The following is a 23,979-nucleotide window of genomic DNA, read 5'->3' as shown; positions in this document are numbered from 1 at the left end:
AAAATGAGGAACTCTTATCATCCGGCACGTATAACGATAATTAGGATGGTGGCAACACTCAGCTGCGGATACATACATTTAGATGAACGGCACTGTCACTATATTCAATTTGGTTCACGAAAACAGCATGGTTTATAGAGTCATTTGCAAGGTCAGTCTGTTGGCAGTTGACGTAAAGTTAAGTATTGCGTTGCAAAAGTCGTCGCCAATTCGGAACAGTAGTCGATATTTTAAAAAGAATTCTAATGAACACATTTTTAACCACAGGTCATATAATCAAACAACCGGAAATAACTTTTTTACCAAGTGGAAAACTTAAATCTACTCGTATTATTACCTTCACGTCTATTCGAAAATATGTTTAAAATCCATCGACTAAAGAGCCAAAAGTTCTATACTTTCATTCATTATACCTTTGACTCGTATTTTCCATCCAACAGAGGTGGATTTTGCGAAAAATGTAATAAAGATCTGAAATAATTTTTCATAGATCCTTGGAATAAAAGAATATGATATTAAATACGGCAATACCGGAGTAATGTATTTCAGAAGCAGTGCGCTTGCTGGATGTATGAATAGAACTGAATTGCAATTGGAATATTGGCGCAACTTAAGCTAAGCATAACTCTTAATAGCACGCTACGAAGTCATGGTCGGCAAGCCGACTCAGCATAATTGTAGGCGATAAAGAAAACTCATGCGACATAACAAAATTACCTGGAACTCAAATGTTTATGTGTCAGTAAGTACGAGGGTTACTTAACAACTACGCGCGAGGGTGGTTAAATTATAGAAGATTCGAGCATTATGCTCGTCAATGAAAGCTTTCCATCTCCTTATCTTCGCGCTTGGATTGCACAATTATTGGCCTGATTGGTGGTTAGCTCTTTTCTGTTTCTGGTACATTTCGCATAGAAAGAATCCAATAATTAGGATGAAAATTATGGATGCGCTGAATATTGTGGTCTTGTTGTCAACTTTTCTTCTATATCGCGAAAGTATTGCAAGTTCTCGATGTTCAGCCTTTGCAGGTATTTTAGACTCAAAATGTCCTAATGCCGAGTACTATACAGGAATGTCCATGTTGTTGTGCCTGAGTGTCTTTTGAAGGTATTTCTCATGCTCTTAAATAGGGAGTCGTGGAGAGAAGTTTCTAATTGGCAGTATTTTATTACCGAAGTCTGCAACATTATTATTATCATCGAAATTTAGTATTGTACCATTGTGTGGACAGGAGACTACGTGATTTTTTTTACAAACTAAGCTATGTTCGGGATATTTGATTATAAAATGTAAGAAATGATGGTCTAATAAAACATTGACATATGCTACTTCCGTTAAACTCTACTATTATACTCTTAGAGTGATCATTTAATATTTTTTCTAAATCTTGCAAATCGATAATAGCGGGCTTATCATTTTAATCTTTGCAAGTGTAACTGACAACCTTAATATCTTGATTTCTGAGATTAGAATTCCATCCCTTGCGAGTAGAGTCTAATAGACGTGGCCTGTTTCACTTTGTTTCTTTTTGGCAAGCTTGTTTACAGTTTCGGTTAAATTAATAATTTGTTTTTGTACCCGGAGTTTTCAATATTGCTAGCTTGGCGGTTGCTAATTTTACGAAAAGTATCGCAGTCGAAAGCCTAAGTAAAAAAAAACATAAAATAGAGCAAAAAATGGACCCCCCTCCCCTTTATTAGAACCGTTGTTCCCAAGTCAGCTTCTATAATAACTTCTTCGTAAAGTTTCTTGCTTAGCCTTTTTTTTATTTTCAAAAATACTTTATCACTTACTTGGAAAGTTCGGTTTCGTCTTCTCTAGTTATGTTTGTAGCTGTAGTTCCTGGGCCTTATTAATTTTATCTCTGCCTCAAATTCTGGTGAGAAAGAGTGTATTATGTCAATTGGTCTCTTGTTTATGATAGAATGTATTATATTGATGTATTCTATTGTTGATTGAAGTATCAGTTCAACTGTATCGTTCAGGTGTTTTTTAATTTCAGGCATCTAGCGATTTTCGCGAGAGTGCTATGAAATCTCTCTATTTGCACATTTAATGTACTATGGAGTGGCGGGGAATTAACAATTATTTATTTACTATTTTCTAGAAGTGGTTTGTTTTTGACTTTAATGATAGCTCATTGTAACAGTATATGATTTTTTTTGGGCTTTAAAATGTTCTGTTACTTTGCTTATCAACTCTTATCTGCGTTGGTATATTATTCTGGTATGTGGGTAAAAATTTATAAATTGAAAGATTGGTGGCTCTATGTCTATTATAGTCCTAGAAGCTAACGATAGCACATTTTTAAGATGTATCTATGCACGTTAAAAAAATGGAGTATATCGCCAACCTGTGAAATAATGGGTGTTTCACCAATGACTTTTTTTGTGGGTGTCCACTACTATTCATTTATCAGAGGGTCATTTTTGGGAAAAAGTAGTCTTGGAGTAATTGTCTATTAATTTCCCAAGGTGCTCTATGAGCCCTGCTATGCTCTGCTATTATTATTTCTTTTTGTTGATTTATGTCCAGAAAGTCAATGAATACGAAATCTTTAATAAAACATCTATAATAGCTTAGATAGCTTAGATAGACCTAAAACAGATCTAACATGAAATAATGTGGTTGGTTATTCAAACTTGGCGATCGCTTCTATTTACTGAGGTTCGTTGAAATACCGCCTCGAGAGACCACAAATCCAAGATTTAAACTTTTTCTTCTTGTTTCTCTGTTCGTCTATTCCCTTTTTGTCTACTACCCACACCGAGTTATTATAAGGTGATCTGATGGCCTTATGTTATCTATTAATAAATTGCTGGTTTCGTTATTTACAAAATCAGAAACACCCCCTATATAAGGGTATAATTTAGAATATATCGGGTCCTCGTTTTCCGTATGGATGGTAGCGGTAAAGGGCTTCGTTAGGATCACCAAAAACACCTGCTCATTTTTTATACCCTGAACCCATTAAAAATAGGTATAAGGGTATATTGTATTTGTGCAAAATCCAAATGTATGTACCAGGTGCTTGATCAGCACCAATAGCCGAGTCGATCTAGCCATATCCGTCTGTCTGTCCGTCCGTCCGTCCGTATGTATGAACGCAAGGATCTCAGAACCTGTACGAGCTAGAGACTTTAAATTTTAGATGCTCCTAGTTCCCGCGCAGATCGAGTTTGTTTCCGATAATCGATAACTTACTCCGTTTCCAAGCAATCGATATCGATATCTTGTTTTTTGGACAATTTTGGTAAATAATAAGAGCTAGAGTCACCAAACTTGACATATAGCTTCTAAAATAGAATATATATATATGCATATGATGTTGGAAGAGGGTTCAGGGTATCCCCTAGTCGCGAGCTCCCAACTAGAACCTCTTACTTGTTATACCCTTGCAGAGGGTATTATAATTTTGTCGTGAAATGTGTCACGCATAGAAGGAGACATCTCCGACCCCATAAAGTATATATATTCTTGATCAGCACCAATAGCCGGGTCGGTCTAGCCATGTCCGTTTGTCCGTCTGTCCGTCTGTCCGTCTGACCGCCTGTCCGTCTGTCCGTCTGTCTGTTTCTATGCGAACTAGTCTCTCAGTTGTAAAGCTATCTTAATGAAACTTTGCAGAAGTCCCTCTTCCTGTTACACGCAGCACATATGTGAAAACCAGCTGGATCGGACTACTATATCATATAGCTGCCATTGGAACGATCGGTCGAAAATTAAGTTTTTGCATGAAAAAACATTTTGTTTATCAAGATATCTTGACCAAACTCGGCAATTATTAGTTTTACTAAGCTCCTCATATATATGCAAAATCCTATTAAGATCAGCTGCCATAGGAACGATCGGTCGAAAATTAAGTTTTTGTATGAAAAAAACATTTTGTTTTTGAAGATATCTCGACCAAACTCGGCATTTATTAATTCTACTATACTACTCATATATACTCAAAATCCTATTAAGATCGGATTACTATATCATGTATCTGCCATAGAAACGATCGGTCGAAAACTAGGTTTTTGATTAAAAACCTTTTTGTTGATCAAGATATCTTGACCAAACTCGGCATTAACTATTTTCCCTGTGCTTCTTAGATACGGGCAAAGTACTAAAGGCATTATGAAAAGGTTGGGTCTGCAAGGGTATTAGATCTTCGGCGTGCCGAAGATAGCCTTTCTCTTTCGTTTTTTATCATTTCTCGGAATTTATTTTGGATTTGTTGGGGGACTTCTATGTTTCCACCTTCTGTAAAGTTGACATTTGTTTTGGAATATTTCATATCCAGATTCAGTTTGCAATATTTTATATTTTAAATTCAACGTGTCATTTACTTTATGAAGTTGATCAAGTCCTATTATTCTGTTAAAAGTTGGCAGGCTTGGGAGTATAACAAATGAAGCTGTTGTGTTGAAAAGATGAATGAGGCATATTTTCTGAACAGAGTTAAAGCCATGAAGTGACTTAAATAAAAAAAGGTTAATTTACTGCTGTTACGTTTTTTAGCTCTGTTTTATATAATTTGTTGAAGCACCAGTGTCAATAAGTAATTTAATTGTTTTACCAGCTATCGCTCGTTCTATAAACGGTAGCAGGGAGCTATGTCTAAACAATTGACTTCTTCATACTGATTACTTTGATCGATAATGTCGGCTACCTCCGATTTGGTAATAGCGTGGTGTTCTTGCTCCTCTTAGTTTGGTGGGGTGTCTTCCTGCGAAAGGTGATTAACTCTTTGTTGTTTTGGTCCCGTGTACCTTGCAGTGCTCTTTTTGAGGCGTTTTGGTTGGTTTGTCAATGACCATAGGTTGAGATAGCTCCTTTTTTGGGAAAGGCCTGTTATTCTCAGCTTTCTGCTTGCTGAAAAATAGGCTTTTACCCTGTTGCGAGTTGTTATTGTCCCTAGCTAAACTCTTTTCTTGTCGTTGCTCATTCCGGTTAGCTCTCTCCTCAAGACATTTTGCATAATTGTTTGCAAATTGGAAGCGATCATGATTAGACTCAAGTTCTTTAGCTAAACCCAGAGCTGATGGCAGGTCTTTAGGGCGTGCCGAAAAAAAATATCGTTTAAGGAATTCTTTGTGCCTAAAATAAAAAGCCTCAAGGCATCTGTTCTGTATTTCTCGTTAAGAGATGCAGCCCAGGTACCGTCGTAAGTCATTCTTGTTTTATTAATGAGGAGCGTTAGTTTACGCTTCATATCCTCGAAGTTCTGTATAATGGTCAAATTTCCTTGGGTAGAGTCTTTACTAAATTAAGTAAATAGGTCATTTATCAGCGTATGCAAAGTCAAGTCTGTTAATGATGACTTTAAAATTCAGTGGCGTGTCATACAAACGCAGCACCTAATGGACAGGGCCTTTTATTTTATTTCTAATAATAGAGTGCCTGGTACTTCGGTTACAGTCACTGACGTGTTGGCAAATTTGCTTTTTAAATCTTTTAATTTTTGTTCAAACAATTTGGCCTGACTTGCCAGTGCAGCGGCACATTATGTGTTGAGTTTTGATCGGACCACCATTTCCCGCGTTTGTTTGTATTAAATTGTTTTAATTCAATGGGTATTTTGTGAAAACTGGATACTAATTCTTCTAGCACTAACACTCAAAAGGGTATTATTATATGTAAAAGTTGAACATTGTCCTCACAAAGATTTAGTTTACAAACAAGCTAAAACGATTTTTTGATTAAAATTAAATAGGCACTCTACTTATATGTTTTTTTGTTTTATGTGTGTGTGCTTTTAAAAAATAAAAGTGACCCTCCGACACTGTAGTTTGCGTTGTCTTTCGCAAGTTAATATATCTTCTGATGTTGCTGCTGGTTTTGTTCTAGGTATTCAATTTTTCAGTAGATCGTGAATTCACTGTTGGGCGCCAGTTAAGCAATTGCTTGCGTGCGCCGTCACTCAGAGACAGTACAATGGCAGAGTTCTATTGCTTTATTGTGGCGCAGCAATAAGAGAATTGATATTAAATACCGAAATGACGGAGTAATGTATTTCAGAAGCAGTGCGCTTGCTGAATGTATGAACAGAACTGAATTGCAATTACAATATTAGTGCAGCTTAAGCTAAAGATAATAACTCTAAATAATACGCTACAAAGTCATGGTCGGCAAGCCGCCTCAACATAATTGTAGGCGATAACGAAAACTCCTGCTCCAAAGTATCTGGTTACCGCCGCTGAATGTTGCATCTAGAGCGCTGAGCTCAAATGTTTGTTTGCCAGTACATACGAGAGTTAATTAATAACTAAGAGGGTTACTTGTTAACTTACACAATTATTGGCCGGATGTGTTAACTTATATGCTTGGAAATCAATTTGACCGCGAAACGTTACCCACCAAAGTTTGACCCCCATTTCCACCAAGGAGGAATGCACTTAGAGAAAGTGTGAAACATCCGTAAAGTGAATTTGAACAAAGATTTTTGAAAATGAGTTTGAGGCCTATCAGATGATAAACAAAAAGATTCATACAAACGTTTGCGTTTAATCACCAATCAGTCAGTTAGTCAGCACAAATAGTTTTAAATATAGAGATATAGTGTCTATAGATATTCATTGTATACATATGTTAAATACATAATTTATTTATTTTTTCAGATTTGAAAAAATTGGTCACAAATGCAAATATGCGCACACAGTTACATTATGTCGGATTTTAATATAACCAATGCAGGCAATATAAACGTCTTAGATCCGGGAAAAGTTTTGGAAACTGCTGATAAATCATTCAGAAAGGGGCAAGAACATTCATACGATAGGGAAAGTGCCGTCAGTTATTCTTGGGATGATGACGACAACGATGTTATTACATGCTGTGAGCACGAAAACTCTGAAACGACCAATAAAAGATTGCCTTTATTGTTGGACAATCAATTAGAAAAAATGCACATTGACACTTCAGATTTTTCCACAGGGATAACCGAAATTCCTGAAAGTTCTGGAGTTACGCAACTAAATATGCAAGATTTTGAAGCTCAGAACTGTCAAAAAATAAGCGCCGATAAAACTGATGGTAACAATGTTGAAAACCATGATTGTGATACTTATAAAAATTATGTTTTGAATGGAAGTGGTGCTTCTCAGTTACAAACAGTTCAACGGGGAAAGCCTTTACTTCCCCCCAATTCGGTTAGTTCAACTTCAGGAAATGAGTTGTCATATATACTTCCTAGTGGTACACAAAGCACGATTGCTAGTCCGTCTAAATCAAATGAAACGTGCTGCTCAAAACAAAATCTTCCATCCCTTTTAAAATCGCAATCACTTGACTTATACAATGGGGACTGTGCAATAATTAATATTGATCAACACTTGCATAACCATCACCTTCCTAATATCACAGAACATCGGTCTATCGAGAGCCAGTTTCAACTGATAGCCCCAAGCACCGACTTAATGAAACATTGTCAAGATGAGATCATTGACAAGTATGCTGGAGAATTACGCCAACGTCCAGCACAGCGACCAAATATTGCATCAACATTATTTCAATCTGCAGAATCCCGACCAATTTATCCAAACGTTCCATACAGTCCATATGGCAGTCCGTACAGTAGTCCTCGGCCAGTTCGATGCAGGCCTCCTTTACGTGAATCACGTAGAATATCCATTGAGAAATCGGGAAGTTTTCTTCAGCTTAATCAATATAAACTTATGGATCAAATAGGTCAGGTAATTAAAACGTAATTTAAAAGCAAATGACTTTGAGTAAAGACTTTTTTGGTAGGGTTCATATGGACTTGTAAAGTTGGCATATTCTGAGGAAGATTCGACACATTATGCTATGAAGATTCTCTCTAAAAAGCGCCTACTACGACAGGCTGCTTTCATGCGTCGTGGCCCAAAACAGACAACATCTCCGCTGGATCGGGTTTATAGAGAAATAGCAGTTTTAAAAAAACTGGACCACCCTAACGTTGTAAAATTAGTGGAAGTTCTAGACGATCCAATGGAAGATTCCCTATATATGGTTTTTGAGTTAGTTAAAAAAGGAGAAGTACTTTCAATACCTACTGAAAAGCCATTATCAGAGGAGCGGGCGTGGAGTGTGTTTCGAGACTGTTTACTAGGATTAGAATATTGTAAGTATAATTTTTTTATATCATTTAAAATAAACAACCATATTCGGCTTAGTTAAGATTGTTTCTAGTAATTAAGAAAATATTTAATTAAGGAAGATTAAAGAACCTCTCTTTCTAATGCTCCGAACCTTATTCCACCAAAATATGGCCAACTGATAGCAATGATATATACTCGATCTGTATATACTTAACGAGACTTTGCATGTTAAATTTAGTTATTCTAGCGGATAAAACCTAAGAGGAAGCTCAAAAAACAGTATTTCGATATCGATGGCTTGCAAGAACATTCCCTCTCTAGAACGACACGGTCATATATAATGACAGAATGATGACCATAGGTAGATCACCGCCACTATTGACAATATAATTACAGTATATACTTTATGGGGTCGGATATACGGTTTTCTGCCTTTTACATCCACTCGCACAAAACCTTTATAATCTTTTACGTGCACATTGAGGACCTAAAAAAAAATATAAAAAAAATTGTACTGACTGACGGGTCACGACTTGACACGTGAACAATACACAAAGGAAACGAAAGGTTTAAGAGACTGAAAAGTTGAATTTTGAATTGAATTTTGAAAAAAGCTTTAATTTTTCTAAAATGCTATTTATTTATTAAGAAAACGTAAGATGTAAGACTGCAGGATAATCTCGAGGGTTGTTTGTTTTTTTTTTTGCTTTTCTAGCCAAAACCTCGTCTTATCGTGCATTTTCACCAAATAAGGTATCTACATTAATAATAACAGTTTCATAGCTTTTACAGTTACAATTACAACAGTTTTATCGATAGCAGCGACTGTGTTCTAGGCTGTACAAACTTTTTGCTTCAAATTGAAGACTTCAATCTACGATCTTGAACGTTATGCCTTAAGATGTATTTTATAATTATACTTGAAATTAGTGGATGAGATAAACTTCAATTATAGAATAAAAAGCCAAAAGATTGGCGTTAAAACGTTTTCCGGTAATTTTAGTCTTGTGATGAGAATCGTAAATCTTAATAATAATCGTTCGTTTATTTAGCCATTGATTTCCATTCGTTTTCATCCAAGTCCAATGAGTTATGTGCAATACATCTTAAATCAATTTCTACAAATTTAGTTTGAATACAACTCGGTAGTAAACAAAAAGTATGAAACAGCCGTGCTCCGCACATTTTTTATAATTGTGGGTTGTGTGTGGAATTTCGAAAATCGCTGAAATACGTATTTAATAAGTCTTTATGTAAAACTTTGAAAATAAGTTAGTCCACCCAGGTGGTGTGGATTTTGGGAAAAGTTTCATACAATCGTGTTTCGTAGCTATTGCGACTGGATTGCCTATTAACTGGATACAGCCTCAGATCGTTGCTGAAAGTACGATTTCGCACATACCTTAAATCCTTCTCGAGAGTGGTTTGACAGGCAGTAACCAAGATTGCATTACCCCAAGTTGAAGGGTATTTTGTTCTTATAAGAGACTGTGCTTCTGGAATGCTTTCACGCTTAAAATGCGGCTTGACGGATGTTTGTATCTCATGAAAGTGTCCTATACAAAGTTTAACGAAGATAGCGGACTCTGTAATTTACGGGAGCCATCGTATCTTAGACTAAATATGAGTCATCGCAAACGTGCACTGTTGACCATTATTACCATGAACAGCTATGTTTCATCGCGTAGCCCAACGACTGAATTCATCCAGGTAGAGTTGGAACGTTTCAAACACCGCACTATTGATGTGGTTCGATGCTATAAATACCGTATAGTCTGCGTCGGTCGCTATGATGGTGTCATTGATATCAGGGTTTGCCAAATCGGGTACAGGATGTCCAGTATAGGCTTTAATGGCACGCCTGCAGCAACGCAATATTGGATCTTGTATCTCTCAGGCCTCCAATAAAGTTCCGACTTTCCAGAAAGGAATACATCAGAGTAAATTCCGCAACAGGGAGAAAGACTTAAGTGTGAACATTGACTAATGATGATACTCAATCAAACACTTGCCGAATGTCTGAAAAGACAGCAGAATAGTATTTGTCGCATTCAAGGGCATCTAAAATATGGCTTCAAACGCGATGGACCTGTTCTGGTCCTCCGTGACATGAAATCCAAATCGATGCGACTTAATAATCTTGCAAATAATATATCCCCTTGATTATTCTTGAAAATTTTAGCAGTAGACTAATACGGCGATATTATTTCGAAATATGCGTATCCTTGCGTTTCTTTAATTGCATTATAATAACTGCACACTTCCATTGGGACGGGAGTGGCAAAAGCGAAGCATGCAATTAAAGAGGAGTACCAAATACTGGACTGATTTGGAATAGACTATCGGGATCTGTTTTCAGGAAAACACATGTAACAGCAACATTTTTGGACAGGATTAAGTTGAAAAGCTTTAGAATCGTCGCATGCAAAAAGTAAAAACCTCTCTATCATCGTATTAAATGTGCACCAGGTATTAGCAATTTTTTAAATCGTCTGATGGAGAAACCTACCCAAGTCAGGTTCAATTCCGGAATTCTCAACAAGATACTTTCTGAGTATATAATTTGCTCTCCGATATTCCTGTTCGCTTAAATGTATTGTAAGATTTTCTGTTACTTCACCTTATATTAAAAACGGGAAATGTTCGCAAGCCTAGGGAGTCGAGTCGTAGTTTGACTGTTAACGAGAATATACTTTAAAAAGCATAGCTGAAGGCGACCTATTTTCAGCTACTGGTCAGCTATATTTTCCATTCTTGAACTGGCTAAAAAGCTATCTAATATGGGACCGTTTTGAGTGGATCTTCTGGCTCCCCACCGTTCCATGTGAGTGTTCCAGACGAACGATAATATTACTTCGTCTTGACTACTCGCTAATTGCTGAACTATGCACTAGACCTTAAAACCATGTAAGTGAAACTTCTGGCATTAATTTATAATCACAGTAAATCCGCTATTTGTTTTCTGGGAAGTTCGCCTCGCACAGCATAAAATTTAGTTGGTGACGGTTCAGGAAACCTCAATTTTCGAATTTGCACTCGACTTCAGCCCTCACAACCTTGATTTATTCCCAATATTGTTTTTATTGCCTTCTCCAAGCGATTATAGTAATTTATATAATCTCTATAGACCCCATCTTAGAACCTGCTTCGGTAGGCGAAATAGCAGCATCACCTTCCGTTTCTAGCCGTATGTGTAGACCTTTCCACAATTTTGCTCAGATTGTTAACAGTAAACAGTTAAGCACCGCCTTTTGTCTTTTGTTGCCCCTTGCAAACCAATTTTTGCGCCCGGTCTTCGGCTAGCAAATTTTCTACTAATATATCTACATTGAAATTCAATTTCACCATTCCTTGTGAAAATAAATGTTTCTCCTGATTCGTTTCCAATTTGATTGGGATGATTGTTCTTCAGCTTAAGCCTAAAAAGGGAAATCAGCCTTTCTGTCAACTGTCAAGATGCTGACACAAAAGACTAAATTTGTCTTCAGATCTTTTCTCTATTCGGTATTAGACAGTCAGAGGCCTTATTTCTTAACTTAAAAATCTTTTTATAGCTGCCACTTCCCTTGATTCGTATATAATCGCATTATCAGGAACATGGTTAAATTCAACGATATCCGATTTTGATATCCAAGCAGGTTTTCGTTGTACATTATATACGTTAAAGCCTTTAGCAATGCTGAACCTTCCTGTTTTGCTGCGCTTACTGATGCTGAGATTATTAAAGTTACTTTCTCAGTTAAAGTTACTTTCTCTCCACGTGCTATTTATATCACCTGATCCTATAATCCACCTTTTCCTGACATTCAAGTTTACTTTGAATCATATAACTTGTATAAAATAAATTTCTAGTAATGTGCCCGATAATTACCTTCTGATCGTGTTGGGTGATTTAAATTTATCGAATATCTCTTGGTCAATCTTTACCGCCAGTAATTGCCTTATACCTTTAGCTCAGCATGCTTGCTAGATTTTTCGTTGTTTCAAATCAATTCAATTTCTAATCATTTGAATAGATCAATTGATCTTGTATTTGTGAACAATTACCTTAATGCCAATGTGTCCAGATCCCCTCCTCTACCTCCTCCTGTGGTTGCACAATATCCTACTATGGCGGTTGCAATGGTCATGTGCATTCATTAGTGACCAAAATGCTTTCGCAAAGGAAACTATTCCTTGCCTAATCAATGTATTAATTTTTTATTTATGAATTGTCAATGCTATAAAAAAATAATCTAAGTCGTTGCGAAAGGCGAATAATTCAAAATCTGAGACAGTTTTATAATTTTGTAAGCTTGAAGCGTATTTCTTTAATTTTGCCATCCTTCTTTTCCTTTGGGATGCATAAGGCGAGCAATGACTCTGATGCTGCTCAACTCTTTGCATATTTTTTCCAATCAACTTACTCCTCTTTTTGCCCCAATAACATGTCTCACTCTTAAAATATAACTTCCTCTAGTCCTTTAATTGCTCATAATTTTTCTCATTCCCATTTCATTTCAGCTATTTACTCATTCAAATATTCTTACTCTCCTGGGCCTGACATTTTTCCTAGTTGTCTACTCGAGAAGTGTCCTCTCTTCCTTTATTCAAGCCATGAATCTTCTCTCTTTCCATCTAATTGGAAAAAATCTTATATCGAAAAATGGAAAGTCTGATATACCAAATTACAGGGGTATTGCTAAACTGCCCGGCATCTCTAAATTATTTGAAATATTTATTACTTTGATTTTGCCGCATTACTCCGAAGTAGTTATCTCCCCTGCACATGGGTGCGAAAACAAACGGCTGCGACCAACCGGTTGACTTCCTGGAAACAGGTTAATGTTGCATCTGGTGTAGCTCAAGGTAGTCATCTTGGACCTTTACTCTTTACTCTATTTCAAATGATCTCCTTTCTGTTATATCTCATGCTTATGTACTTATGTACGCAGATGATGTGAAAATAATGCTTTCTTACATCACTCCTAACTGAATGATGATTTGAACTCTATGCAACTCTGGTGTTCGGCCGATCATTTAAATTGTCCAAAATTTATGTTTATGAACTTTAATCGTAATAAGCTTTATCGTGTTGCTCTACAATCGAAAATAATTATGAAGACCTAGGGTTTCTTTTGGGTTCTAAGCTCTTCAATCTTCAAATTGCTACTGTTATTACTGAGGCCAAATGTGTTCTTTATTTTATTGAACGTTCCCTTCTACTTTTTGCCTTTCGAGGTTTAAGCTGGGATCCCAATCTTCGGTTATATTCCATCCATATTCCAGTAGGCTTCTCTTAGTTAATCTTCCCTCCTTAGCCAAATGTAGGACAGCCGTTGGCATCGTCTTCCTACATAAGGTATTTATTGGCGACATTGATTCTCCTTTTCTTCAACTCTCTGCTCCCTCCAAACACGAAAGACTGCGCAATGCACAACTCATTTCGTGTATTATGCAATAATCATAATAGATTGTACTACATGTTCTCCATAGAACTCTCTCTAGTTGCTTTCAGGATATCTTCGGGAACTCACTGACCGTTTCCATCTATGAGTAGTGGCATATATTGCTGGTGGTTTCCTTTTAACCCTATCAGCTTAACATCAAAGGCTCTTTTAAATTGCTTTACCTTTTTCATATCTTTTTTTCTCCGTCTTTTAATACCCTTGCAGAGGGTATTATAATTTTGTCGTGAAATGTGTAACGCATAGAAGGAGACATCTCAGACCCCATAAAGTATATATATTCTTGATCAGTATCAACAGCCGAGTCGATATAGCCATGTCCGTCTGTCCGTCTGACCGTCTGTCCATCTGTCTGTTTCTATGCGAACTAGTCTCTCAGTTTTAAAGCTATCTTAATGAAACTTTGCAGAAGTCCCTTTTTCTGTTGCACGCAGCACATATATCACAACCAGCTGGATCGGACCACTTTATCATATAGCTGCCATTGGAACGATCGGTCGAAAATTAAGTTTATGCATGAAAAAATATTTTGTTTTTCAAGATATCTTGACCAAACTCGGCATTTATTGGTTTTACTTTACTCCTCATATATATGCAAAATCCTATTAAGATTGGACCACTATATCATATAGCTGCCATAGGAACGATCGGTCGAAAATTAAGTTTTTGTATGAAAAAACATTTTGTTTTTCAAGATATCTTGACCAAACTCGGCATTTATTAGTTTTACTATGCTCCTCATATATATGCAAAATCCTATTAAGATCGGACCACTATATCATATAACTGCCATAGGAACGATCGCTCGAAAATTAAGTTGTTGTATGAAAAATCATTTTGTTTTTCAAGTGATTTTGCCCAAACTCGGCATTAACTATTTTCCCTGTGCTTCTTAGATACGGGCTAAGCACTATAAGCATTATGAAAAGGTTGGGTCTGCAAGGGTATTAGATCTTCGGCGTGCCGAAGATAGCCTTTTTTTCTCGTTGTTTTTTTTTTTTTTTTTTGTGGCTAGTGTGGCTGCTGAGTAGAGCCGTCAGCAAGTAGTGCGGTTAGTTGCGAATTCGTAAATTTTCCGTAAAAATTTAAGTAGTTATATTAAAACATTCTTTATATATCAATATGTCCTAACCAAACTTTTTTTTAATACCAGCCTATTTATTATTAGTTCTATTAGAATAATCGGTTGATAAATGAGTTTTTGTAGTGAAATAATATGTTAAGCAAGATATATTTTACAAGCTTCGCAATTTAACCCTGAACCAATTGATAATGGTTGAATGGTATACTGGTCTTGTGCAAAGGTAGAGGGAACATCTCTCAACGACCCCATATAGTGTATATAAAAAGTGTATAAAAGTAAGTTGGAAAGTCTGTAACGACTAGTCAGTGCTGGGTTTAAAGAATCTCCTAGTCGAACACTTTCTTTTTTTAAATTTTACTCTTCTCAAATAAATCCCGAAATCATAATTAAGGAAGGGAAATTAAGTTTTTTTTTTATATCAAAAGAATTTAAACTATTTAATTCAATTGTTTACTATTTGTTAATTGTGTGTATTTATGGTTCCATCACAGTGGGAGAGGTTGCATCTAAGGGGCGGTGAAAGTGTTGTGTGCTCCGCAGATCCTGATAGGCTTATAAAATCGTCACGTTGTATGACTAAATATCACTCTTAATGTTGAAAAACTATATGCCCATGGGATTCCGTCCGCAAGTAGAAGGAAATAAGATCGGCATCGACAAAGTCATCCACATTGGCACGACATCCCCATATATTATAGCTAGAGAGTATTGTACGTAGGTCATTCATTCATTTTTTATTTTTTTAAGCGATCAAAAAAATCTATGTATAATTTAGTTTTTGAGCATTTTTCTCAATTGATCTATACAGATCAAGTATATATATTTGCATTGACCACGAACTGTTTCTGGTTTTGGTAGAAGAGGGTTTAAGGTTTATTATAAAGCTAAATAAAATTTTTACCATAGAGAAAATCTTAAATATGCGTTCAGATCCTTAAATATACGTTAGGATCCCTATCAATGATACAGTTTTAAATACTGGAGTTCATTCATTTGCCAATTCCTGCAGTAACACGATATATGTATGCGTAACTTTGCGAGTTTTTCTACTGTGTATTCACATATGTATGTATGAGCGTAATTGTGCACCTTAATGCAACATGACAACAGTTAGAAAACGCTTACATATTTAATTGGTAAAGCTTATTAATAAATTCATACATAAATTAAAAATATTAGATATTACCGTTACACCAAGTAAAAATTTGGCTTTGACTTCGCGGGGGTTGACTGTTGATATGCGTTAGGAGATAATGAAAGATAGGACCAGTTACGGAACGAGTCGTTTTTCTACCAGGCCAACGCGCTATGGTTTATCTTAAAAGCGAAACATAAACTAAATACAATTGATTCTTAGAGAATGGATAGAGTCGGTGAAGCTAACTTCCGTGTTCGCAATAGCGTTGAGCTTGCGCATCTTGTGTGGTCTCATATGAGCAGCAAAGAAGTTGCTGATCTATATGAAAATGTTGGAATCAACGTTTTCTGCTCATATTAGTCTTGTGGTGAGATTCTTGAAGCCGAAAATAAACTTTCGTTTATTAAGCCTTTGACACTAAATAAAATGCTAACAAAGATCTTTGAAAATAAGTTAGAAAACGGTAAAAAATACAATATTCTGCCAGATTTGTTCAGTTGGGAATGGAATTTCCAAAATAGTTGAAACACATTTAATTTTAATTTAGAGCTTTGTAAATGGTTTAAAACTGGTTGGGCAGAACTTAAACTTAAACCTTAAACTTCGCCCTTATAACCTTTCACCCGCATTTATCATCCAAGAGAGACGAAAAGTGTGAAACAAGTCTCAAAGTCATTTTAGCAAAGATATTCAATAATTATTTTAATGCCGATCGATTGTAAACAAAAAACTTTCATATCAGCCAAATTTTTTTTAATTTTGGATTACGACATCGTTCGGAAATTGAGTGTTGTATAAACAACTTTTTTGATTTCCATGATAACTTGACTAATCCTGTGCTCCGTACGTACAAACCATATCCTTTCAACATCTATATACTATAACATATGGATCTGTCTTTTAGAACTTCGGCAATTGCAAGCCTTACAACTTCCTCACATATCTGCAAATCCGTATGCTTCATTTCTACAAGGGTATTTAATCTACGAGGTGCCGAAGATAGCCGTTCTTGTCGTGTTAATACTCTGATCGCAAAGTCAACAGAAAGAGCATATTTGTTTGCAATGTACAATTTGCTATTCATCCGTCTGTTTTTATATCTGTTTATATCTGTCTCCAACAAAGTGTTGAACAATTTTTTTGTCATGCTACTGTCTGTGATACTACAGATTACTGATTAGCTCTCTTAATTTCAAGTCAAAAAATATTGCGGACTCGCTATAAGACAATGGTTAATAACCGCTAGACTAGCCAATATTCATATCAAATTTAGCTTATTTATTAAAAACGTGTTCGTCCTATAACAGTGCATTATCAAAAAATTATTCATGCGGACCTGAAACCCGGAAATTTACTACTGACGGAATGTGGGCATGTCAAAATTGCAGATTTAGGAGTATGCAATGAGTTTCTTGGAGAGGATTCTATAATGACTAATGGCTCAACAGGCGGTACACCAGCTTTTCGTGCACCCGAAACTCTCGCTTTGGGCAAGGTATGTAACATCAAAAGTATGACAGATCCTCTTGTTTAATAAGGTTTTCGTTTCCTCAGAATGTGTACTGTGGTCGTGCAGCAGATATTTGGGCTTTGGGAGCAACGTTATATTCTTTGATTTTTGGAAATGTGCCATTTATAGCGAACTCCATACCCATGTTATATGAAAAAATAAGAAACGAACCAGTTGTTTTTCCAGGAACACCAGAAATAAGCAGTGATTTGAGAAACTGCATTGTTCGAATGCTTAAAAAAGATCCTGCAAAAAGAATAACTTTGCCACAACTGAAGGTAGTACACAAAAATTATACAAAACAAGAAAAATAATATACTTTATGAATCTATTCACATTTAATTTTAGATAAGTTCATGGGTCACCAGTAGAGGGCTGTATTCCTTACCAACGGAAGACGAGAACTGTTGTTTGGTACAAGTAGACGAAGAAGATATAAATTCGGTTGTTCGCAGTATTCCAAAGCTGGATACTCTTATATTAATCAAAACTATGCTAAAAAATCATTCCTTTGGAAATCCCTTCATGAGGGGTATTTCCGGTAGAGCTCCTCAACCAGGCGGTTCCAGATTCGAAAAATTTATTCAAGCTGGTAGATCAAACTCAGCACCAGGCTCGTATTTCGTGGCATTGAACAGGTAAATTATGCATATATTTGTATTGCGAAAAAATATTTATATATTTATTTCCAGAGACCCATCAATGGACAGTGTACTTCCAGCGTTAACTGAAAATTGCTCTATTCAAAAAAATAATGAATTTTAAATAATTAAAAAACGTTATCTAAATAAGAACAGGGACCGAAAATAACCATTTATTATATACATTATTGAAAATTTGATAAGAATGCCTAAGATGCACAAAACTAATAGTTTTTATTCCGTCTATATTGATGAGCAATACGCATTTTTAATTTAATCACGATAAGTCGGGATTTCGCGAAATTCCATCCACATGTGTGAAAAAATCGCTGAAAACTTTTTTGATTGCTATCTAGGTTCAGAGTATCTCCTAGTTGGAAACTTTAAACTAGAGGACTTTTACTTTTTATTCATTCTTATAACAATGTTCTGATTGTATAATTTAAAGACTGGGTTGTAGCAATTGTGTCGTAGTGCAAATTAACAATCAGAGATAATTAATAATTAAGTTTCAACCGTTAGTCCCAGTAATATACATTCTTTAGCAGTATCAACAGTCGAGGCCATATAGCCTGACCGTTTTCGCGCCTGGGTGTTTCTATGCAAACTAATTTTTCAGTTTTCTCGTCATGAAACATTGCAAAGGTCCGTCATTCTGTTGCAGGTAGTACCTTGGCGGAACCGGCTGGATCAAACTTTACAAATTAGCTCCTTAGGAAGAGCCGGCTAGGTAAAATTATATGTTTTTTTTTCTCAAGATATCTACACAGTTTTGTAATTATAAGCATTACAATGCTTCTCCCATATTTGGAAACCATAAACCATAATTATACAAGGGCATTTAATTAAAGCCTATTTTGAGCATTCGATCGGCTGTTACTCATTTTGCTTTTTGAAGCCTTCGAGCCTTTTATATGATTTTCTTTGTATCAGAAATAGACAAGGGTAGTATATCAATGGATACTCCACCATACTATCGGACTTTCAATAATTTTTTGAAATATTTGTGAAAACTAATTTAAGTCATCTTTACACTTGCAGGTGTAAGCTGATTTGCTAAGATATTAGTAAAAATTTATTTGAAACGTGTCTCACAGCCTTTAGAAAATTCACCTACCCTGGGTGAAAACTACTAGTCAAAGGTCAAAGAGCTATATAAGAACATATTTTCTGAAAATGTATACTGCTATTGTGAAAATTGGCGAAAAACGTACATTATATGCAACTGTTTTGCTTATCATACGATCGGCATTTGATTAATTTTCAAAGATTTTTTATGAAATTTTATTTAATATGTATCCCTCTTGGATGGTAAATACAGGTCAAAGTTGTATGAATGTGCTTAAAACTGATAATCAAACTTGAGATTGTACTGTACGGATAAATTTAAAAATTCTATGGGCGGAAAATGGGTAAAATAATAACATAAGCAAGGTAACTGTAAAGAATCTTAAGTAAAGCAAAATAATTTTTTTCCGTAAGTACTCACCTTGATTGGATTATTGCCAAAGGCGTTCAGTCATGATAGTTCTTTAATGCTTTATATATCAATAACTATGGTTAAAGCTTTAAATCTCACCGTTTTTTTTATATGCTTTTAAGGTTTACGTAATAAACGCTTGCAACATTATAGAAAAATGTTTTTTTTTTTTTTAAATTGTTTGGATCTTAAATTGTTTGGTGTCACAGTAAACTCGTTTTAAATAATTTTTTTTTTTTTTGTTTTTAGCTACTGCTTTAACGATATGTGTTCAAACACCTACAAATATTTTTTATTAGATGAAATTTTAGCATAATATCAAAAATGTTGTTGCATTTGACGTTATCGGTAGCACCGAGGGTGTACCTAGTTGGTTGCGTGCGATATTATCAGCCACGCCGATATCTTTTCGTCATATGGTAAGAGTATGCGGGATGAAGCTGCGCCCACGGCGGAGCCCAAATTTTTGAAGGGTGGCAACGCCAGACTTGCGATCCACACGCCAAAAGAGACGATTGCTATTGGCCGCCCGGTTCGCTCTTAAAGAGAATATGAATAGATTGGATCGCATGTCCTTGGATATGCCCTTGGTCGTCATTTGGGCCATTGACCCAAAAAAATGCAGCTGTGCAGATGTGCAGCAACGGTGCCCGCCTCGCCAATGTATGCGTGTGCCGAAATTCGGCACCGATGATGCTGCTGCCCAAATGTAAAAGGAGTTCGATTTTGTCAGCGGTCCACAGCGGACGTACCGGTTCGTAGTTAAGGATTTTTGGATGTTGGATATTTTTTTTTTGCCGGCCACGGAGCATGTGCTTAACCAATAAGAAAAAAATCAAGGGACATACATTTGTTCATGACGGGTTTTCTTTATTATTTAATTGCGAAGATAATTCCTTATGTGCTAACGTATTGCAAAAGAAATAGTGCCCAAGAGCGATAATACGCGAAACAATAATACGCCCGAAACACACTGTGTTCATTTAAAACTACTATATATATAGCGGTACTCTATTAGAGCAGCCGCAGCCATTCTGTGGCACACCACGTTTGGATCCCGCGCCGGAGGACGCTGGGCATATCAACCCCGATATTCACGGGCCGGATTTTCAAAGCGCGGCCAAGCGTCGGCGCAACGCTGAAGGCGACGAGACGAGCCACCAACGACCGGACGCCAACAACGAAGAAGCGGCCACAGGCGAGACCACGCCCACATCCTCCGAGTGAGTCCGTTCCATTTTGCTCATCCTCGTTCGAGCCCTTGGCAGAGAAGTGATAGAGACTCCTGACCGTACTCCCTGAAAAATAACAGATTTTGTTTGTCGTTAAATTTAGTTTTTTTTGTATTTATAAATCATATCTATACATACATAGGCACTTACGCCGAGTTTTACTTTAGAGTGCGAACGGTGAGGGAAACTCCAAAGGTGATGCATCAGCGCCTGTAAAAGATAAAAATTTTAAATTAACACTTGCGCGAACTATATTTACATACTTACCTAATTGGAATTACCCATTTCTATCACCCCTTACCACCCCAGAAAGCTCTTTAGGCAGGGTAAGGTAGAATTAAGCGATTTAATACAATTTATATAACCTGTTGCACGACTGATTATCGTGACATACCCAGTTTTACGTAGTTGTGTGGGCACATTGCTCCTAAATTGGCGCAACGATTGCCTCGAAATTGCCTCCGTGCGTGTTTTTTTTGCGGCGACTAGCAATATCTTTGTAGAATTTCGTCGCCTGTTCCATTTAGTGCTGTTAAAATAAAAAAAAGGAATTCTAGAAGATAAGAGAAAAATGTAGGCATTAATACACTTTGTCCATGAGTATAAATATAGGCAACATTAATACGCACCCGGGGGAGAAATGTTCACGTGCATGAATACTAATTCATCTGAACGGAGACCTCGTGCAAATTAGAAGGAAATAAGAGAAATATTATTGCCAATAATTATAAGAATACACCAACCATTATACGGACCTGTGAAGTTAACCAAATATCCACTTGCATGAGATTCTAAATAGCTGCAAAGATAAACGCCATAAGCGATGATTATAATTGTTATACACTTTAAGAAAACGCAACCAATTATATACCGTACCTGATGAGAGAAATGTCCGGCTAAATTTTCTTCGTTGGGGACAGTTGGCATAACAGCCGGCACAGGCTGATGGCCATCTAATGGACAAAATGTGGGAGAGAGTAGGTGATCGTCTCATGGTTGGGCGGGTACGCTGGGTCCGGAACCGGGGCCCGATCTGGAAGAGTAAGGTGGATAAATAGTGTTTTTTGTTAATTTATATTGAGTGTCGCCTGGTGATAGAATGTGATATTAGGGTAGGTCTTACTAGAGTTTGTTTAATGTTTTCTATTTGTTTTGTCCCACTCTGTGGTAATGCTGGGGTTTGCTGGCTGTAGTTAAATGAGCTTCGGAGACAGGTGACCCAGGACATAAAGCCGATCCTAAAGCCGCACCTGTCACACAGCATACCTTAAGGGGTGCCCAGAAGTGCGACAGAAACCAAATAGCCCCTAAGGTAGCGTTCCTTGAATGCCGTTCGTCAGTCAAACTGACGAACTGAGCATTTGACGAATGCTTAAGTGTTGTCCACTGTCCAGATTATGCGTAGATTTGTTAGCCTGTGTTAGGATTTGTCTTCTCTCCACCAAGTATTTGAAATTAATTAGAAAGAAAAATATGTATTTTTATGAATGTTTTTGTGGTCGATGTGTATGAATTTATTATTCTTTTTTAGTAAGATTTGTTAGTGGGTGTTTATTTATTTATTAATTTATTAGGAATATTGGTAACATTTTTATTTTTTTAAAGGTAGCAATCCTTGTAGAAGAGACCCCCTGTACCCATACAGTTCTCAGAAGGGATAAGTATGGCTGAGAAACAGGTGTCTGATTGGGCTTCTGACGCTGATGGGGCGTCGGCTCTGCCACCGCCGCGCCCGGCTGGGGGGCTGGTGCGAACGCCAATGAATTTCCGGGGATTTCCAGAGAGACAGATCCCAAAAGAGGGTCACCTGGTTGACTTGGAGGAAGAATTGGCGCAACAAGATAAACCTCCACGGAACCTGGAGTTCCCAAAAGCCCCGAAAGACTCAGTGCTCAAATCGGCGGCAAACGCGGCGATCGCTCAGGTCCACCAAACGTATCGGCATGCTCTGTAACAACGGGTTACCTGCAGCCGTCGCGTCGTCCACAAGGAACGAGGCCCGTAGTCCACGAGGTTGAAGTACCACCACAACGTACAGAAACGCCGCCGGGAGAACTGGAGGAAGCATTCGTGCGAGGCAGGAACTCATCCCGACTTGCATGCTGGAACTGCAGACAATTCGATCACGTCTTTAGAGACTGCCTGTCCAAGGAGCGGAAAATAGTCTGCTATAGGTGTGAAAAGCCAGACACTTTCTGCTCCCTGTGTGAAAACTGTCTGGGAAACCCCAGAGGGAGCGCTGTGATGGCGGGACAGACGCGTTCCGGGACGGCGACCGCGGGGAAGCAGGAGAGGGGTACCTACCAAAGCCAATAATCATTGAAAAGGAGGCGGAGATTTGGAATAAGGATCAGGATAAGGCTTATTATAATAATAATATAAGCAATGGAGGAACACTTAGGGGCTTACCGTATGAAGAACGTGTTCGGGCATACATGTCGGCCCGAAATAGAAGTTTTGGTGAGCGACAGCTGGAAGGGATGACACTAGCCAGCCGGAGAGTGGTGAAGGCACGTGCGCGCTTCCGCAGACGTAGGATTACCCGGCGCCAGGTCGTCGAGGCGGTGAGACGGGAGGATAGTTTAGACCCACGCGTATTTGCCGAAGTGGAAGTCGCCGGGGCCAAGATGAAAGGGTTGCTGGACACGGGGGCCTCAGTCAGTCTGTTGGGACGAGGATACCGGGAGTTAGTGAAGGAACTGGGATGGGAAGCGCGGCCAAACGAATCAATGGTGAGGACAGCGGCGAGTGCCAATCGCCCAATTTTAGGTCGCGTGGTTCTGCCTGTGAAATACGAGAATAGAAAGGAAGATATCGTATTTTACATGTGCCCGGACCTGCGACAAGAACTATACCTGGGAATCGACTTCTGGCGGGCCTTCGAGATTGTACCAGAGCTGCTCGGTTCGGCCAGAAAGCCCGGAACACCACCAGAGGCATCTGAGGTAACGGTAGCGAACCCAGAGGTGGCTTATTAACGGGATGTGGGACCTGGACAACGATCAGAGGAGTCAGTTGGAAAGCGTGAAGCGCAGATTTCTCCAATTTGAGAAGGATGGCCTAGGGAAAACTCACCTGCTGCAGCACCGAATTCAGCTGATCGAGGGAGCAGAACCCGTGAAGGACAGACATTATCCGCTGTCTCCGGTCAAACAGGAGATCGTGTGGGCCGAGGTGGATAAAATGCTAAAGTTAGGCATCATCGAGGAGAGTGACAGCCCCTGGAGCAACCGGACGACGGTGGTGATGAGGAAGAAAAGGTTTTGCTTAGACGCCAGGAAACTAAACAGTGTGACGGTAAAGGATGCTTACCCGCTTCCATGCATCGAGGGCATCCTATCGCGAATCGACGAGACTCATTTTATCTGTAGCGTCGAC

The 23,979-nt window shown here is 37.7% G+C and overlaps 1 protein-coding gene across 2 annotated transcripts in view; it reads left to right on the top strand.

The window, feature by feature from the left end:
* The window catches only part of LOC115760361 (calcium/calmodulin-dependent protein kinase kinase 2), a 36,273-nt gene extending 16,762 nt beyond the window's left edge, over nucleotides 1-19,511 (top strand). For both annotated transcript variants that reach the window (XM_030701650.1, XM_030701651.1), the window contains exons 2-7: nucleotides 6,609-7,682; nucleotides 7,738-8,092; nucleotides 17,046-17,233; nucleotides 17,293-17,526; nucleotides 17,597-17,886; nucleotides 17,941-19,511. In XM_030701650.1, coding sequence (XP_030557510.1) covers nucleotides 6,630-7,682; nucleotides 7,738-8,092; nucleotides 17,046-17,233; nucleotides 17,293-17,526; nucleotides 17,597-17,886; nucleotides 17,941-18,013 — 2,193 coding nt within the window. In that variant the 5' untranslated portion in view covers nucleotides 6,609-6,629 and the 3' untranslated portion in view covers nucleotides 18,014-19,511. The remainder of the gene's footprint in view (nucleotides 1-6,608; nucleotides 7,683-7,737; nucleotides 8,093-17,045; nucleotides 17,234-17,292; nucleotides 17,527-17,596; nucleotides 17,887-17,940) is intronic.
* Nucleotides 19,512-23,979: the final 4,468 nt, after the last annotated feature.

Source organism: Drosophila novamexicana, unplaced genomic scaffold, assembly GCF_003285875.2.
Source record: "Drosophila novamexicana strain 15010-1031.04,08,12 unplaced genomic scaffold, DnovRS2.1 tig00000434-arrow-pilon, whole genome shotgun sequence".
Lineage (NCBI taxonomy): Eukaryota > Metazoa > Arthropoda > Insecta > Diptera > Drosophilidae > Drosophila > Drosophila novamexicana.
The sequence above is the reverse complement of the archived record's forward strand: the minus strand, read 5'-3'. Positions and strand labels throughout refer to the sequence as shown.